This window comes from Amblyomma maculatum, chromosome 1, assembly GCF_055883805.1.
Source record: "Amblyomma maculatum isolate TAMU_Amacu chromosome 1, ASM5588380v1, whole genome shotgun sequence".
NCBI classification, from domain to species: domain Eukaryota; kingdom Metazoa; phylum Arthropoda; class Arachnida; order Ixodida; family Ixodidae; genus Amblyomma; species Amblyomma maculatum.
The window spans coordinates 54,117,802-54,136,973 of NC_139344.1; the positions used below are offsets into that span (position 1 = coordinate 54,117,802).

The window sequence follows — 19,172 nt, forward strand, 5'->3', positions numbered from 1 at the left end:
CAGGAGGTTCCTCCACGCCACAGTGACTAGGTCAGCAGAGCTGGCGATAATATGAAATCTTCTCCCTTTATCTATGAACTGCCGAGTGTATAAAAATAGAGACTACGAAGAGACGACGGAGAGACGACGCCGAGACACCTGCTTTGTGAGCGTGTCAGTTTTCTCTCCAGGTCTGCTTCTCTGCCCGTTCCTACGTGATGCTGTATTAAACGTTGTTTTGTTAGTCGACGCCTCGTCTTTGTTGGGACTGCTGATGCCCTCTGCCGAGCCACCGAGCCGCAAGGCCAATGCTACCAATAGGGCCTAGAGCCACATCTAAACAACTGGTGGCAGCGGTGGGATGAGCCAGGCGTGACCGCGGTGTAACAACTGGTGGTAGTGGTGGGATGTCTCAGCTGTGACCTTGTCGCAACAATTGGTGGCAACGGTGGGATGACCCAGGTGTGACCGTAGTCTAACAGAGCGAAGCGAGCAGCGAGTAAATTCTGAATGTTTTGTGCACCATGCCCGATAGCGTTCTGTTCAGCATCCTGGTAAGAGTCGCACTCTGTAATGATTACCGTGCCCAGGCTCGAAAGCATTGTGCTATCGCTGCAGCCGATCCCGCCTCGTGTAAAACTGCAACACACTCTCGCCCCTGTGCGGTAACCATCGTTGTCTTCATGAGGTTCCCACTGCAACACACTGTCGCGCTGTGCATTGAACATCATCGTAATCACGAAGTTTCATCAATACCACTCCTTCATTTACCTTACGTAAATAGGACATGAACATATATACGCCATCTCGCTAAAGACCGCAGTTATGCCAGACAGTTTGCCGAGACCATCGAATAACGTGAAGCCTAACTAGCTATTTGTCGAGAAGCTTACCAAGCGTGGAAGCGAGCTAAGATCGAAGCGGTAGCAACGACTGCAGCTCAAGCCGATGACTCATGCTCGTGAAACTTGATTGAAGGATAGTTGAACCTCTACATTTTTTTTTTTGATAAGCAAACAATTTGCAGATCGACCTGAAAACAATATGTGCTTGAAGTTAGAGACAATGCGAAAAAAGAACCTCAAAATGCTGCATAAAATCTAGAAACCACCAAGAAGGGCCCCGCGCATTTTATCAGTACCGTTTTGCTACAAGAGGCGAAATCAGGGCCATGACCAAGAGTAAGGGCTTTAAAACAAACTAGCCACGATGTAGCAACGCATCACAAAAATAGAAAGATGTAGATTGCGAACTTACTAGAAAAGAAAACAGTTCTCTCTCTCTCTCTTTCTTTTTTTTTTTTTTTGCATACACGCCGCAGAAGGGCGCGAGAAGAGCAGTTCTAATTCTAATAAGATGCCGCCTGCATGTTTGCCAGAGAATAAATATACTTTTCAGAGCTATACACGGGGAAGGAGTTGGCTTCAGAAGACATGGGAGTTTAACAACTATATATGTCTACAACTGTATAGACGGACTGTCCAGATTTTTCCAGAGGAGCAAATACTTTGAACAAAGAACATACTGGTTGCACTCTTTGAAATCATCATCATCATCAGCCTGACTATACCCACTGCAGGGCGAAGGCCTCTCCCATATTTCTCCACTTAACCCGGTTCTGAGCTAGCTGCATCCACTTGACCCTTGCGAACTTCTTAATCTCATCCGCCCACCTAACTTTCTGCCGCCCCCTGCTACGCTTTCCTTCCCTTGGAATCCAGTTTGTTACCCTCAGCGACCATCGGTTATCCTCTCTTTGCACTACATGTCCTGCCCATGTCCATTTATTCTTCTTAATTTCTACTAGAATGTCGGTAACTTGAGTTATTTCTCTGACCCACTCTTTGACAATGGTTGCGCATAAATTAGTCGGAGAGGGAGTGGACGAAGAGCTTAAGTTTTAACTCATCCTCCGTAGTCTTCAAGAAACTAAGTGGCTCAACTGGACTGTGTATAGCCTCGCCGCGGTGGTTACAGGTCAGTCGACTGCCCAATCCAGGAACGAGGAGTGAAACTTAGGCCGCAGAGGCCACTTTTAGATGGAACTTGAAAAGCAAGGCGTCCGTGTGTTGTGCGATATCAGTGCACGTTAAAGGACCTCAGGTGGTCGAAATTTTCAGAGGCCTCCTCTACGGCGTCCCTCATAGCCAGAGTCGCTTTGGGACGTTAAACACTATAAACCAACTCAAACCATCGACTGTATTACTTCAGACGCCCCTTCCCCCACTACCCCCTCTCTCAGTAACGCACTTCTCAGACTGTTCCTGACCATTCGGCGAATTGGTGGTTTCGCCCAAGTCGGCTAACAAATGCCGATTTTTGCCCAAGTTCCGGCTCACCAAAATTTAATTGAAGCTATTGAAGGGTGCCTAGTTCTTGAGAAACGTTCAGTGAAGAATACATATGTTTTATTTACATTTAATTGTAAGCAATAACTGTTCTCTTTCAAATAGCATTTTTGCGCTGCCTAACAGGAATACTATATGCATGCAAGCAATATTAATTTTAACTGCCCTGTAACCCGGAACACCTATGGACAGCGGCTAATTGAGTATAATGGGGCGAAAGTATGAAATATTGTACCGCTTGAAGTTAAAATGCCCAAAAACCTCGTCTTCTCCATTAAACTTTTCTACTTTTCGAAGATTAATGGGCTCGTTGGTTGTATTTTCTGTGTGCGCTTGAGTGTTAATATACACCCGTGGTGATCATGTATCACCGAACTTTGTGTATATCCTGTTGCTTGAATAACAAAGTGTAATATGGATCTCTACTAGTTTCAGCTATTGGCCCAGCAGAATTTTGCAAATATTTTGTTCATTTCAAAAGTACATATATAAAAATAAAAACAAATATCCGCCCGCAAAGTTGTTACGTCGAAAGTTTTGCACCCGACTCTGCATCGTGTGTGACGCAGGATGTCTGACCAACTGCCTGCTGTCGTTCTCCTTTGCTCGGAATCTTCGCCGGCTCACGGATCCTGTGGAGCCTCCGGAACTGGGTGCCGCGCAGGGCGTGCAGGCAATCAGCATGGCTTGGCTCATCTGCGGACACACCTACTTCCTCACCGAGAACACGCACATGTTCAGTGAGCGGAGTTTTTCGCGTATTTTTCCGCTCCGGCCCAACTGTTTCCGCGTGAAAGTTTATTTTTCATGTAAATGTTTTAAAAAAAATGTGCGTGTCCTTCCTTCCACGAGCATCCCGCATGAAAGAAAACAGACGCAAGGATATAGTTTATTTATTCTTATTTTTCTACGCAAGACAAAAGAGAAAAGGGATGCTCAAGGCGCTGCTAGACTAAAAAAACTTTTTTAGAGCAAATGCGCGTCACTAGTTTTTCGTCGCCAGTTATAGTGCGTAAATATTTGAGTGCGTAAACGTGTAATTTGTGCCCAGATCCATAGTTTTTTGCCGCGCTAAAAACGTATAAAAGGCTGATTATGATTTCAGACCACATGCGACAAGACGTGCCGTTTGGCAAAAAAACCTCCGCGTTTTCATTAAAAACGGTGCCGATTATGTCACCTAATAAAGGAAAAATACGGCGTTTTGGTTGACCGACCAGATCATTCATTTTAAACGAGCCAAACCGTTACCAACTCGCCCAGTCGTCAACCTTGTTGAATTTCACGACCAGATTATATGGCAGTCATCGCTACACAACGTCTTCTGGGCAGATATTCAGCAGCCATGACAATGAAATTTGATTAAAAGTCCTAACGGCATTTATCTCAGTTCTAATGAAACAAAGAAACCTTCTTTTCATGTACACGGCGTCTCTTCGATAATTAGGTCGATTTCAACTTTAACATCTTCAACATATTTAACATCTTCAAAAAGCCAAGTATATGCTCCGAGCAAAAACTCTATAAAACGAAAGCAGTCAGCCACATACATAATTTTTTTTCTCTATTACTTGAACATAAATGGCGACGACTGCTGTTTTTGTTTTTTGTTTCTTGTTTTTTTTTTTTTTTTCAGAACACGTCTGTAATATGCTCCCTGTGTAAGCACTGTTGTTGGTGCCATTCATACTATACGTTAAAATTATGAACTTATGAAAAGAAACCGGATTGCAAGGCGGTCATGTCCTTGGTGTTTTTATTACCTCAGGTGGCCTGCTTAGAGCGTACGACAGCATCTCGAATGACATCCTTTTCTCGCCTTTCGTGAACTTCACCCTGGCAGCCAACACCTTCTTCCTCACCAGGTGCGTATATTGCGAAAGGCCAGACACTGCAGAGAAAGATATACGGGTCATGTGCCGTTAAAAGCAGTGCGAACACAATTTCCGCCATGGAGAAAAGAAGTCGGAACCTTTCGTACGCAGTTCAGTAAATGGAGTACAGGAAACGTTGAACTCGCGCTATGTCAGCTTATTCTGTTGTAAAAAAAAAAAAAAAAAAATGTCAGTGAAAACAAGGTTTAAAGGCGCGTTTAATCCATAACCATCTTGCTGTAAGAAAGCCGGATGTTTGGCGAACTTTTAACCCCTTTAAGTGCTAGCAACGACAATTATGCGTGCATATCACTGAAGCCGTATACTTTGCGGTCACTTTCGGAACTAAATAGCGAACGTGTTATACATGACATAGCACACACAAAAAGTAAAACCATCGCGGCCTTGTTTTAACCTATCACACGAACGAAATTCGCAGAGAAATACCTGACAGAAATTACGTTGATTCCATAAAAGTGGAAATTATGCGAAAATAGCCTATATAAAAACACGCTTAAGGCCAAGATCAAGCACAACGTTTTATCGCAAGTTTTTCGCTTACTGAAAAGTAATATCACGGGGCGTTGTTCGCACAGCTGACTGCACATAAATAAGATTCATGACAAACTAACGAACCAGCACTCGCCAAATTCGATAGCCAGCAAGAAAAACAGTGACTTTATTTTGCGTGCGAAACTTTGTTAGACAAAGCCTTGTCCACTTGGTTTTCCCTTCACTTTCACCCACGCATGTAAACACGTAATGAGTTTTCTACAGAGAAGTAACTCAAGAAATGCCCATTTGTGCAATTGACGCTTCAGCACATCGTAAGTGACGACGTTTGGGTGGAACCGCAGCATAAAATGGAATTATTCAGGCTCATCGCTTCGCCGTCGGCAAAGAAGTGCTCCAACCATACTTTCTTACCGGTGGATTCGGAAAACCACTCCACATAACAGCGAGCGTAATTAGTGAACACGAATGTCGTAAAGAGTCATGTGACCGTAAGGTGCTTAAATCGAGCCGTCATCGTTGCGAAGGGTACACAGCTTAACAACTTAAAACTGTAAGAGGCAGGTTTCGCAGAGGCGGTGGCCGTGTGTCTCCACTGACAGGGTTTGGCTGAGCAGCACGGTCAGAGGCTATCGTAAAAGCAAAGTGGCATGCAGTTAAGGTGACAAGACAACGATCACATATTCCTGCAAATATATGGGAGAGGAAATCTTGTGCCACCGGCAACGCGCGGGGAATATCCGCTAAATATGAAAGCTTGCAGCTGCCAGTGGTGTTGCGCAGCGCGCACATGCAAGGCTCATACGAATACACGAACAGTTTTTTGTTCCCTTCGGAAATGACTCGTGGCAGTCGTGAGCTAAAATGGAATAGCGCCGACCTTTTGTATCGCATCTTCCTTTTATCCATTTTGTTGTGGCACCACAATAACGAGGACCGAGACGAGTGTCCTCCTTCGACTCAGTCCTCTTCTAGTGGTGCCACAACAAAATAGATCTGTACCAACTCGTCCAGTTTTCGACCATTTTGCAATTCCTTTGATCACTGCAATGAGTAATGACAGAAAGGAACGCGTTCTAGATAAGGGAAATAATTTTTTTTTTTTATTGAGAGATGAACTGCAGAGAGAGGGTGCAGCCTCTTACATTTATTATTCAGTTTATCACTGGTAAAATCATTAACGTTGTAGCAAAACCAATCGTACAAGCCTTCACCCTTTCACCTCGGTACAGTTCATCGTTGTTCGTCGTCAACAGTGAAGCGGTACCAACACTTTCACGGTACCAAAAAACCAGCTATCGTCGGCAGCAGTACGAAAATAGCGGGCTCATGTGGAAAAGGAATGCGCCCCGTGAAAGCACGCGTGCGGAGAGGGTCATCTTCCTGCGCTTGCGCAGAGGACACCCTCTACGCGCGCGCCTGTCCTTTCTTACTCGCAATCACGCGTCATTACACACATGCAAAGCGGGCGGGCGTCCCCGCAAGCGCACACAGAGCGACAAGGCGCGCCTTACGAAAATATATTCGATTGGTGGTGGGGCACCGTCGAAGCGCCGTGCTCCTCATGCGAGTCTTCAACGTGCCTGATAATATGCCGACGAAGAACTTCGAGTAAGAGAAACCGAAACTATGAGAAAAGCTCCATCAAGACGCTGACGCGTAACTCCGCAAACGTGAGGCGGGCGAAGAATTGAGACGGCGAGAAGCAGCAGTAAGGCTCTCTCAATGTCGCACCATAAGTCTTAAATTTAGTTATTTTTTAGGCGAATGCTTCGTACGGCAGGTGTTTTTTTTCTTCTGCCTTCTTCTCTCATACAGAGTAGTGCTAGTGACCAGTGCCCACCGCTGTGTCCGTGGCTCAGCGACACATTGCGGCGCGGAGATGAGACTGTTCCTTGTGGACCGTACACATTTATTTACATCATATTTTACAATGTTTTCAGGTGCGACATAATGACATAAAAGGCTAAACTGTAATGGCTGGACGATCGAAGGTCAGAGGCTAGCAGAATCAGGCCTTGTCCTTCTGCTACACTTTAGGCTGCAGTCCCTGGAGACTTCCGTCCCTCAACCCTCGACAGTCGTCCGAACTCGATCCCCCCAAATGCTCGCTTACTTCGCGTTACCAAAATGTCCAATCCAGTACGTTGACCAATCAACGACTATAGTCACTCTGTGGTCGATAGCATGAAATGTTTTCAAATGGGCTGGTCAATCGCTGTGCCACATATGTCTATTCCATACGCATGTTACAGTAAAACAGACGCAAATCATGCACACAGCAGCGAGTGGTTGCGCACGCAACCACACACATCTCCGATTTACTCTCTCTCTGAAATCCCCGCAGCTCACGCAAGAGGTGCCAAGCAGTCGCAAAAATAAACAGCGCCGACGGTTGCGTTTCCAAAACACGCAACACACAAACCTGAGGCCCAAACATTCCGATCGCTGCTCTTAGTCGGTCGCGTGCGGGCGGCGGTTTCAAAGGGACGGGTGGACAAGCGCCTTTCCGAGAAGACACCGACAACGGCTCCCTCTGCCGCGCATTCTCTCCAGCCTGTGTTTCGCCGCGTTACGGGGATTTATGGCCATCCGCGCACTCTACACCCAAAGCGAGAAACAGACAGAGCAGTTAGCGCCGATCCCACAACTGCGCTTACGCTGTGCTCCTTAAATGCTTGAACAAATATATGGCAGCGCAAAGAGACAAGGACAAGTCCTCGTCGCCTCGTCTTGTCCTTGTCTCTTTGCGCTGCCATATATTTGTCCAAGACATGTAACAACACGCCCAATTTACCACGTGAATCCCTAACTGCTCTGTTTTGCCTCCTTCGTGGCACGGTCGAAGCGCTACTCTGGAGCCATTTTCCGAGAATCGGAACGGACCAAACCGGCGGCGTCAAGTGCGGTCGCTTGACGCGGGCCTATTTATGACGGTTGCGCCCGCGTCAAGCTGCTCGTTGACCTTGGCCGCCCCTCTGGACTCTTCCCCGCGACAGTGGACTCGGTTGCCACTTTCTCTATGCTTCTGGGAGAATTCTGCAAAGCTTAACTAATGTGTCTACCAATTTTTTTTTAAAGAAAAGCTTTTAAAAATTGGCATCGAGAAGGAAGCGGCGCAAACAAACGTGCAGATCAATTGTCGTTGAATACAACTTGCATGATCCGTGTCATATACCTACACAATATGCTTGGGCACTCTTTCGCGTAATGATCGCTCTTTATTTGGAAGCTTATGCGATCCTTATCTTGTTTGAGAACAGTGAGCTAGCTCTCACTTGTCGGACTTTTTCTCTTCATTCATGCCTCCACGCTGATATTTTGTTCCTTTCTTTTCATCATTCCTTTCTTTTTTGTTCATCATTTTTGTTACTTTCTTTTCAGAAAAAAAAAAATACCGTTTTTGTTTTTGTTTTTTTCCAGTGGCCTGTTCCTGGCGTACAAGTGTGAGTTGTACTCCTACAAATCAATCTTCAGCATTCTGCTCCAAAAATACTTTCGGTAAGTGTCTGCAGTTCGTTCATCACTAGCCCACGTATCAAAATCCGGAGGTCTGTTAGGCCCAAACTCGCAAGCTAGCAGACTGCTGAGATGCCGGTAGACAGTAACGTAGACGGTGCAACGTTGCGAAAATCAGCAAGACGAATGGACTAAAGGAAATGGGTAGATGTCACAACCAGATAAGCAAATCAAGCGCTAAAACAAGTTATACATATCAGCGTTTCTAAATTAAGGTGACGGTGACTGTCAGCGATAGCTTTTCTCGCCAATATCCCTTCTCCCGTATCCACTCAGGACGCTTATCTGAGCTTATTTTATGTTATGGGGGTGGGCTATCTTTATGTTCATTGCTGATAACAGCAGGGAATCGCAATGCATTTTGTGAGCCCTCTTACCTACTTTTTGTTTTTATTTTCTAATTTTGTTTTTCGGATAAAGCAGGCAACTTCACGATGCTGCTACTGTAGCATTGTTCATCATCTTTCGGTGTATTATCTGCAAGTTATTCAAAGCCATCCCAAAGTGCAATTCATAGAACGCGGCAACGCGAAACCTTTCTAGAGCTGACTGCTAGCACCACCTATGCACTGCGGCAGGCACCACGCATGGATGTTTTGACTGCGCGTCGGCGGTGGCGGGAAGCGTGCACCGCGCGGTATAAAAAAACGCAAGCTAGTCTGCAGTCCAAGCGCGTTCGTAGAATGTTACGTGTGCAACCATTGTTGACGGGTTATCACAATTTTGGTTGATGCCGACCTTTTTATGGTGTCGCAAAGTATTCCTCGGCTGAAAAGTTTGAAATATTCGCCGTATTAGGTTTGGGTCTCGTGCGACTGGGTATCGCACCGCTGCCAGCAGTTATTACATGCGGCTCGCGGCCCCTTTGATAATCGCGCTTTCAAAAACACCATTCTCAAACAAAGATAATACAATGCAATATGTTCAAAATCCTATGTCAGGAAGAAAAACACCAACTAGTGAATACAGACTTCTTCTCACGTTAGGGGCTCCGACTTAAGCCATCGGCGTTACCGTTTAGATCACCCTTTTCACTAAAGCTTCGGCTGTCCGTTGCACGGAACAACCTTACCTTCCTGTTTCTGAGCAAAGAAACATACGAGCACGAGTCACTCGCTTTTCTAAACAACCTATCCCTCTCCTTACGCTTAACGCACCAGTCACACATTTTCTGGGCACGGGCGCATTTGTGCCTTTGGGATAGTCGCTTTCTTTTTCGCGATAGCTTCAACTTGCTCCATTCGTTCTCGCGCCTGCCTTTCCGCTTTTTTCTGCGGCAGCTCTGGAACACAGGCTTTCTGCTTTCTTTTTGCAATCGTTTGAGTTTGCTCTCCTTACGATGGCAGCAATCTTTCTCGCGCTGCCTTTCCGCGTTTTTCGGTGACAGCACTTGAATACTAGCTTGCTATCCAAGCTGATGTCGCCGTTTGAGTGTAACTGATATTGTGTATACGAAGTGAAACATTATCTTGTGCATGCGGGCACAGAATGACGCCGCCGTTCCTGGCTGTTTTGAGCGTTCTCTTGCTGCTTCCGTTGACGAACAATGGGCCTTTCTGGGAGGACTACGCGGGCGCCGAGATCGAGCGCTGCTCGGCCGCATGGTGGACCAACCTATTCTACATCAGCAACCTCTGGAGCGCAGACAGTATGGTAAGAAGCCCCCCCAAACCTGGAATCGGGCTCCACAAGAATGTGGGAAAAGAGTTGTTATGCTGTTATGCTTGCTGAATATGCACTTGTGATCAATGGCAGAACTAGCTGAGTGATCGATGGCAGAACTAGCTGAAAAAAAAAGTAATCATTGGTTTCTCAGTTCCTCCTCGTTACGAGTCTATCAGATCAAAGGTTCGAAGTCAGTGCAAAGGTTCGAAGTCAGTGCCACTGAGGCCGGGTGTCCACCACTTATGCAGTGTCTTTCTCCTTAAATCGTTTCAACAGGCAATCGCTGCAGCACACTGAATCGAGTTGTTTTCTCTCTGTATTTCCTACATTGAATCGATTTTTCGTTTGGTTTTCTGCAGTATTCCGAACACGCTGATCATAAAATACGTCGCCCCCTGCATGCTTGCGCCTATTTGCCACACGTTCTTCTCCCCAAGGAAAATGTGTTTTCAAGACTGTTTCATTCAACTGCTGGTTATTCACGCGAGTAATAGCAATAGTTCATTCCTATAGTTATATACGTACCAAAAACTAGAAATGAAGACTACGCAAGCTGCCATTTTGGCTCAGTGGTTAGGGAGCTTGACTGCTGAACCCAAAGACGCGGTCTAAACCCGACCGCGGTGGCCACTTTTCAATGAAGACAGAAAGCAAGACGCCTGTGTAATTGCACAATGTCAGTGCGCGTTCAAGAACACCAGGTGATCGACATTTCTGGAGCCCTCTACTACAGCGTCCTCATAGCCTGAGTCGCTTTGGGAAGTTACGCTCCATAGGCCATGTCTACGCATTTTAATCGCAGAGAATTATAGTGAAAGGTATCAAGTTCCTTATTGACTTGTGCTGTAGATTGTTCGCACCGTATAGTTTGAGTTTTTCAGAGTTAAAATGTATCTGGACTATTACAAAAAGCCTGGCTCACATGAAAGCCATTGCGCGAACTCAATGGCGAGCAGCAGCGACAGATCGAAAAATTTCCAACGTGTTTGAACTTCGTCGCTCTAGCCACTAGAACAGCCGCGACAGCACAAAAGTTTTTGCGTCGCCGCGGCAGAAATCGCTAACGTTTTCGCTCTCTGCAAATGATGTGACATTTCATTTCCTTGCAGTGCCTCTTTGTGACCTGGTATCCCGCCACGGTGTTTCAATACGCTGTTATTGGACTCATCTTCCTCATTGTCATAAAAAGGTAATTTCTATTTATTTAATTAACTTCACCAAGTGGCATTACGTTTTCAGTTTTCTTTCAGTAAGTTTCGACCCCCACTCACACACACACATAACGGTCGCGCGCGTTTCCTTTTTATTTTATTTTTTGTACGATTTAAAGTGATACGATAAGTAAATTCTGACAAAGAGCACTGCTTTCTCATCGGCACTTCCATACACCTCAATGGTTACCACTGGTTACCTAAATTTTCGGCACTTTCCTCGGCTCTACGCCGACATCGGTTTTGATACAGCTGCGACGTAATGCAAAGTTGCGCTCAAAACTCGTGTATTTTGAGAGCACAAATTGTGAAAAGCAACATACTTTGTATCACATTTTGTTTTTAATTGCCTTCTCTTGTACACACGCAATCGATATTAAACTATGGCACCTTTAGCGCCAAGAGAACTACCTCGTAAACTGTTGCCTTTGGCGCATATTGCAGGAATGCGAAAATCGGCTACTGCAGCGTTCTCGGCTTTGCCCTCGCTAGTTGTGTGGTGACCGGAGCAATAACCTTCGCCAAGGACTTGCCTCCGGGAAGCATCTTTGAGCCTAACTACAGGTAAGTCACGAAACTAATGTAGGGAGGCGTTCCAAATTTTACGTTCTTACAGTATAGCTGAAAATAAAATGACATCATCACCCGAAACCGAAACTAACGTCATCAAAAAAATAAAAATTCCATCTTCACCGGGAATCCTCCATCCCTCGGATCCCCATCCGAGCGCGTTAAGCAGCTTCGCCACGCCCGGGACCATGAAACGCACATCCTAATTATCCTTTCTACCGTGAGGATGATAGTTATAAAAAGTAAGTCCTGTATCCATCGGGAATCAAACCTCTATTTTTCGGTTCCCCAGCCGAGCGCTTCCACTAATTGCGCCGCACCCGGGTTTCTTTTTCTTTTTTTCTTCATTGCCGGTCAACAAAGTACATACAGGCATAAAAACCGCTAACCTAACTTTGACTAAAATGATTTATTAAATATTTTTCATGTTGATCAATCCACCGACCACATCCATCCACTAAGGTTTCGCAGGCCGACTACGGAGAACACCTCTGAGAAATGTTACACTTTCATTGAAGTTGTCCCTGACAGATCGTACATTTTCTTCGGCGTGCCTAAATGCCATCTACGTTTTCCAAATGTTGTGAAGGCCCAGCACCCTAATCATGCCGTACGGGACCTCGTCCATTTGTAAAGGGTAGAAACCGGATGCCGTAAGGAATAATGGGTAGTTCTTTCTTTAAGATTCTTTGTAATATATCCCAGTTAAAAACAGGATCCCAGCAGTCTATAAAAACGTGATCGATGGTCTCTGGTTTTTTTACAGATTGTGTAGTCGTGAAACACACATCATAATTATCCTTGTCTACAGTGAGGATGCTAGTAGTGATGACAATGACGCTGCAAATTGCAATGACGGCATTACCAATGACGGCATTACCAAAAGCTTAGGCTTTTGCATTTCTGCAGAGAATATTCCACAGTGCTCTCGGAATTTTTTAGTCCAACCGATTGTCAAAATGTCCAACACGACGCATTTCTCAATAGAGAGTTTTAGCTTACAGTGATCCGCGATCCGCTACCGTGATCCGCCACCGCGCGCTCCACTGCGCATGCCCAGACCCCCTTGACTCCGATAGATGGCGCCACATACTGGATGCCAGCACATAGACCTGCCGCGTTGGGACCAATCAGCCCACGCATGGTAGCGGGTCACGGTGGCGGTTCTCGGATCACGGTAAGCTAAATCTCTAATGTCTCCTCTACATGAGGCCTAACTCGCGTATGCTTCGAGCAGAGTAAAGCTACACTCGGAAGGTACTGTGAAGTGAAAATGAGGCAGTGTCACTTTGGTTTTGCCGCTCTGGAGTGACACGGTTCAGCAAGATGCAGCCCTTTGACAATTTTTTTTTTGCTATTTTTCGTCTTTGTAAAGGACCGACTCGCTTGTTTGACTTAATGACTGCGTTAATTGATAAACAGTCCTCACGCTTTGAATTTTTTTCACTGACGCAAATTTTCTTATATGTCCAGCTGAGATCTCTTAGACAAAATGTGTCACATTGAAGACTTCGCTGCAGTTACAGTACTTGCAAACTGCTCGCTTTTTCCATTAGTGGCCATTTCATATAAAGTGCTTACAGACGTTAAACCGCGGCCGAACCATTCTTACCGCTAATCGACTAAAACCGCTGAAAAAAAGAAAGGAAAACGTTCCTGTTGAAGAGGTTCATGCTTGCTTGACAAAGTGCGACGCCGTGGTTCGCAAGGCTTCTCAAGCAGCTCCTACGTTTCGTATTCTCCCATTTTCTTTCCTGCTGTATGGAGACTGCCTTTGGGAACACCAATGCGCTTGATGGCGCCGGCACTTATTGCGTCTCTCCAACACACACACACACACACACACACACACACACACACACACACACACACACACACACACACACACACACACACACACACACACACACACACACACACACACACACACACACACACACACACACACACACACACACACACACACACACACACACACACACACACACACACACACACACACACACACACACACACACACACACACACACACACACACACACACACACACACACACACACACACACACACACACACACACACACACACACACACACACACACACACACACACACACACACACACACGCACGCACGCACGCACGCACGCACACACACACACACACACACACACACACACACACACACACACACACACACACACACACACACACACACACACGCACACACGCACGCACGCACGCACACACACACACACACACGCACACACACACATACACCCACACACATACATACATACATGTATATATATATATATATATATATATATATATATATATATATATATATATATATATACGACTCACGCGGGCAGCATGGTTAGCTTCTATTAACAACGCCAGATAAGTTCTCGTCCAATACAAAAATTTTAATATCTATTGATATCCGCGTGTCTATTTTCTGGCACTGTCGAAAGCATATCTTTTTTTTTTTTTTTTCGTGAGTACATAGACAAACCTTTATGTTACAGCCCGTTATTTGCTCACTTTCAGGGAAGTCGAGCGCTTGTCTACATGGATATATCACAAACCATACACGCACCTTGGGTCATTTTGCGTTGGTCTGGGTCTCGGATGCCTGCTCAGCCAGTTTGACAAGAACAGACTCTCTAAGGTAGGCTTCATCTTTTTCCTTTCTTCGCGCGCACTTGCTTGTGTGCGTGTGTGTGTTTGCGTGTGTGCGCGCGTGTGATTGCAGTGTGCGTGTTGCGTGCATCTCTAGGTGCGTGTGACGTGCGCACGCTCTAGTGGTCTTCTTTCTTTTTGCCCCCAGGAAGCGAATTCGTTGTAGCCAGCACCAAAATAGTTGGTGGTGGTGGTGAAAGCGTTTATTAAAAATAGAGTTACATGGAGGTTGCTCTGGGGTCAGGCTTAGTGCCCTTCCCCTCACAAGCACTAGGTGGAGTCTAGTACGGGACCCCCGTAGCTTCCGCTGCCGCCATTGCTCGTTTGACCAGCGCCTTTTGGGCTTTCAGGTTCGAGCAGGCGAGTAGGGTCGCCTCTCAGTCCTCCCAGGTGGTGTCTGGGTTAGGTGCAAAGGCGGGGTTGGAGGGGCAAGCCCACACCATGTGGAACATTTCCCCAGAATGCGGGCACTTCCCGAAAAAGGCATTGTGAAAGTGTTTAAGTGATGCCGGGCACATCATGGTGTTCGTAAGGAGGCGAAGAAAAACGCGTTCTTCCACTCTCGTTAACCCTTTACACGGGTGGGGGTAAATATTGTATCTGTTTTGGTATAGCTGCGTAATTTCTCTGAAAGTGTAGGCTGGAGTGAATTCTTCTGAGAAGGAGGGAGACGGGGTTGCCCGGTTAGAAAGCGCGCGGGGGGCGGCATCTGCTGTCTCGTTTCCTCCTAGCCAAGAGTGGGCCGGAGCCCAGACTAGGAAGCGCCGGGATGGACTCCCTACGTACGAGCTGTTTTGCTGTAGTCGGTAGGCCAGGTCCGAGTTTTTTTTTTTTTTTTTTTAGTAGCCGGTAGGCCAGGTACGGAACCTGTATAACGTTCCTACACGCCCCTCGCGAGTCCGTTATGATTGTTTTGGAATCGGAGTGTGTTAGTGCTAACGCGATGGCGCCCTCCTCTGCCTGCGTTACGTTTCGGGCTTTAAATGTGATTGCAGTTCACCGTTTTGGATTCGTGGATCACTGCCACCGTGTACCAACCGCCTTGGTGCGGGCCGGACGCGTGCACATAGTGCATTTTGGGTTTCCCTCCGTAGTGGTGAGCTAAGGCCTCTGCCCTGGCCATGCGCCTGTATACCCTCGTGGTCGTCCTTGGACATGTTAGTGGGGAGTGGTTTTACACGGTCTTACTCTTTCCTCGGTTACAGTCTTGTGTCGTATGTGTAGGCGGGCTAATAGGCGACGCCCCGACGGTGTCTGTGATAATCGCGTGTATTGGCTTTTGAGGTGGGCTTCTCTCAGCTCCTTGAGAGAAGAGTTCGTCACACCCAGACCTTGGAGTCTCAGGTTCGATGTGGTTATAGAGAGGTCGAGGGCCTTCTTCGCTATTTTGCGCGTGATCACCTGGCGGATTAAGTGCCTTTTTTTAAAGCACATGCAAGGCCAAAAGCTTTCTGGAACGCCACTTTTAATTGTGACGCAACTGTGGGATATCGTAAGATACATATCTGCTCATGTTGATTGGAATGATCTAAGCTTTCGATGCGTGGAAAAAACGTGCACTTAAAATTTGTCACAACTGTTAGTTAGGACTGCCCTAAAAACTATAGTGAACTATACTAAAAACTAATGAGGTGCGATTTTGAAAATAGCAAAACTGCAGGCCTGTCGGGCATGAGAGAGAGAAAGCACTTTATTTGCACCGGTCAGAGAGTATGGATGATCGGGCATGCGAATATATTGGCAGTTATGGTGCAGGTTTTCACTATGTGCAAAGATTACGTCCAAAAACTTTTTCTAAATTTTTTTCGAAATTTTTTGGATATGATTGATATTCTGATTCATCTGCAGCATTATTAAGTAACAGCACCTGACCCGCGCGTTTGCATACACCACACTACGGATGAGACGGCACGAGTAGGAGAAGCTTGATCTTAATATTCGTGCCGCCTTCCATGCAACGAAACCTTTCGAAGATCGTGATAAGGTTCGCTAGACTTTTTTACAAAAGTGAACGAAAGAAGCAAATGCGAACAAGAAAAGCAAGAGCCTATATTGTGAGATGGTAGATTTCTGAGCTGAAGGCTGCTGAAATACACTGAGCGGATTACCTTCACAACGCTAGTTGCCAAAACCGCACTTTTCCTTGTTAAGTTATTGTTCACAAGGAAAATATAACTAACCTTGGAAATCAATCAGCGTTGCACCTTACTGTGTCAAAGACTGACATTTACAAACGTGCCTGGCGATTGCTGCAGTTTGTTTTATTTTCCGCTACGTTTGAAAGCGCGCGAGGTTTTGCTTCAGGGTAGCTAATCGATGTACTACATGTCAAGTTCAATCGGCAAAAATGCCTCCGTGCTGACACACTATGTATGAAAGTAGGTGTAATAGGACAAAACAACTGCATAGCCTACAGTTATCGAGTTCGACAGGTATCAAAAGCAAAAAAAAAAAAAGAAAAAGGAAATTAAAAAACGCCAGCCAGCCAGCCCCGGCTGCAGTATAGCTTCAGGCGCACGTACGAGGTCACCTCACCAAGCGGCGTCATCGCGAAGCCCCGTGGGTACCTCTGGAGCCGCCGTCCTTTAAGCGGATAGGGAGGGCAATACCCCGAGTTCTGCGCGACTTCACTTTTTTCCGGGTTGCGTTACTGAATATGACTCGATGTTCCGCTTCGCGCAGTAGCCTTCCGCAGAATTAATTCAGGTCGCCTTAACAAAAGTACTTACACTGGTAAGGTGGCGAAACTTGCATTACTCGAAAACGTTTTTTTTTTTTTTTTTTTTTTTTTTTTAAGCACTAGTGGCCCCACCGGGGTGGTGCAGTGGTAAGACGCCCGACTTCTGTCCGGAATACCCGGGCTCGATCCCGATCTCGGCGGCTGCGTTTCGATGGAGGTGAAACGAAGAGGCGGCCGTGTGCTGTGCGATGTCAGCGCACGTTAAAGATACCCAGGTGGTCTAAATTACTCCGGAGCCCTCCAATACGGTTCCCCTTCCTCTCTTTCCACTTTCACTCCCACCTTTGTCCCTTCCCTTACAGCGCGGTTCAGGTGTCCACAGCCACGAGTGTGACAGATACTGCGCCTTTCCCTTCCTCTGAACCAATTATGATTATAAAGCACCAGTGAATGGGTCTAGCAAGATACTTACAGAGCTTTCACTCGAGCGGACAGTTCGGATGCTTGCGCAATAACTGCAACTGTGAATAACACGTGAATGGGTTGCGAGTAAATAATATGGCACAAATACGAAGCACTGACATGTAAATATACCGTGAAAAGTGCGCACAACCCAAAGAGTTTGCTTTTGAGTTTTGTAGCGTGCCTCGTTTTGCATCTCTAATGCTAAGAGCCTCGCGTTTGATCTGCCAGTTATGCCAAGGAGCATGGCTAAACAGCTTAGATGCAAAGGAAGGGGCGGTACATCTTTGCTTATCTTCCGACGGCGCTCCTTTCTCGCCCTAAATATAATTTCCGAGTCATTTAGTGAATATCCCCGAGTGTCCACACGTGGAGGAAAACTAACGCCTAATCTCTGCCTTCGTCGCAGCTGGCGTACGCAATGGGCTGGGTAGCGAGCCTGACGACGACTAGCGTGATCTTCCACTGCGGCTTCGGCTGGAGCCTGGATCGCGCCATCGGCGCTGGGGCCGCCCTCTACGCGGGACTACACCGAACCCTGTGGGCGCTGGCCGTCGCCTGGGTCCTCTACTCGTGCTGCACGCTACACGCCCGTCAGTGCAGTTCATTCTTTCCCGACGCGATGGCTCAGGGGCTTTGGCTGCTGGCCCGAGGTCGCTGAGCCGAATCCCGGCCGCGGCGGTCGCATTTCGATGAATACCCCTGTGTACTGTTTCATGTCAATTAATCCCAGGTGGTTTAAGATAGTCCACAGTCCTCCACACATACGACGTGTCACATATAGCCCACCTGTACTTTCGGTACATCAAACCTTAAGCATCGTATTACCGCTCCCATCCCTTAATTATTTCAACTTGTTAGTATGCATATTGCTTTACTTACTTCTTATAGCGGGTTATACTGGGGGCTTTAGACGCGTCAGTATTGTTTCTTCTCGAGAATTGGCAAGTTTCGGGAAATGTAATTTTTGAACACTCAGTCGCCGACCTTTTTCGGTGATTAAATGTGACATATCCTGGTGGTGGTCCCGACTTTTATTTTTAAGTTATTTACCTCGTAGGCGTTTCATTCAGCATGAACAGTTATTTACCGATAATTGGCGTGGATATGTGATGGGACTCTTTGAAACTGTGCTTGTAAATGGAATTGCTATCCCTCTTAAACAAAAGTGAGCAGATTACATGACATATCCGCAAGACAAGAATGGTCGCCCAAGTTTAGTTCCAGGAATTCGATTAGCATTTCATCTCATGGTAGCTAGAGCATAATATTTTAGCTTGGCGCCCATGCACACTTTGGTGTCAAGCCTACTTAACCGACTAACTGCTCCAACCTTGTGATGTTAGTGAACAGTGGTTAGCGGTGAGGAGCTGGTGCTTCCCAGTCTTTAGAGGCGAGTAGACTAGCTCAGCAACACCTCAAATCCCTCAAGTGCGGGGCTTATCCCACAATTCCCCCGTCGCATCACGCGGCTAGCTTCCCTATGATTGGTTCATTTTCAACTTTTATTTACTGCAACTCGAACTCAACAGCCATCTAGCTATGCATTGCATGCCAAAATATCGACATTTCTCGGTTGAAAGAGAATTTCGAAAAATGAGTTCGGTCACTTTTTTTCCCGATTGTTATTCGGTTTACACCTAAACATTCAACCTCTAGTTATATACT

The 19,172-nt window shown here is 46.3% G+C and overlaps 1 protein-coding gene across 1 annotated transcript in view; it reads left to right on the forward strand.

Moving 5' to 3' along the window:
• LOC146202396 (O-acyltransferase like protein-like) overlaps nucleotides 1-19,172 on the forward strand; it is a 76,425-nt gene that overhangs the window by 55,042 nt on the left and 2,211 nt on the right. Inside the window, exons 6-13 of the mRNA XM_084584585.1 lie at nucleotides 2,897-3,067; nucleotides 4,096-4,192; nucleotides 8,138-8,215; nucleotides 9,721-9,886; nucleotides 11,008-11,087; nucleotides 11,554-11,673; nucleotides 14,231-14,351; nucleotides 17,914-18,097. Coding sequence (XP_084440711.1) covers nucleotides 2,897-3,067; nucleotides 4,096-4,192; nucleotides 8,138-8,215; nucleotides 9,721-9,886; nucleotides 11,008-11,087; nucleotides 11,554-11,673; nucleotides 14,231-14,351; nucleotides 17,914-18,097 — 1,017 coding nt within the window. The remainder of the gene's footprint in view (nucleotides 1-2,896; nucleotides 3,068-4,095; nucleotides 4,193-8,137; nucleotides 8,216-9,720; nucleotides 9,887-11,007; nucleotides 11,088-11,553; nucleotides 11,674-14,230; nucleotides 14,352-17,913; nucleotides 18,098-19,172) is intronic.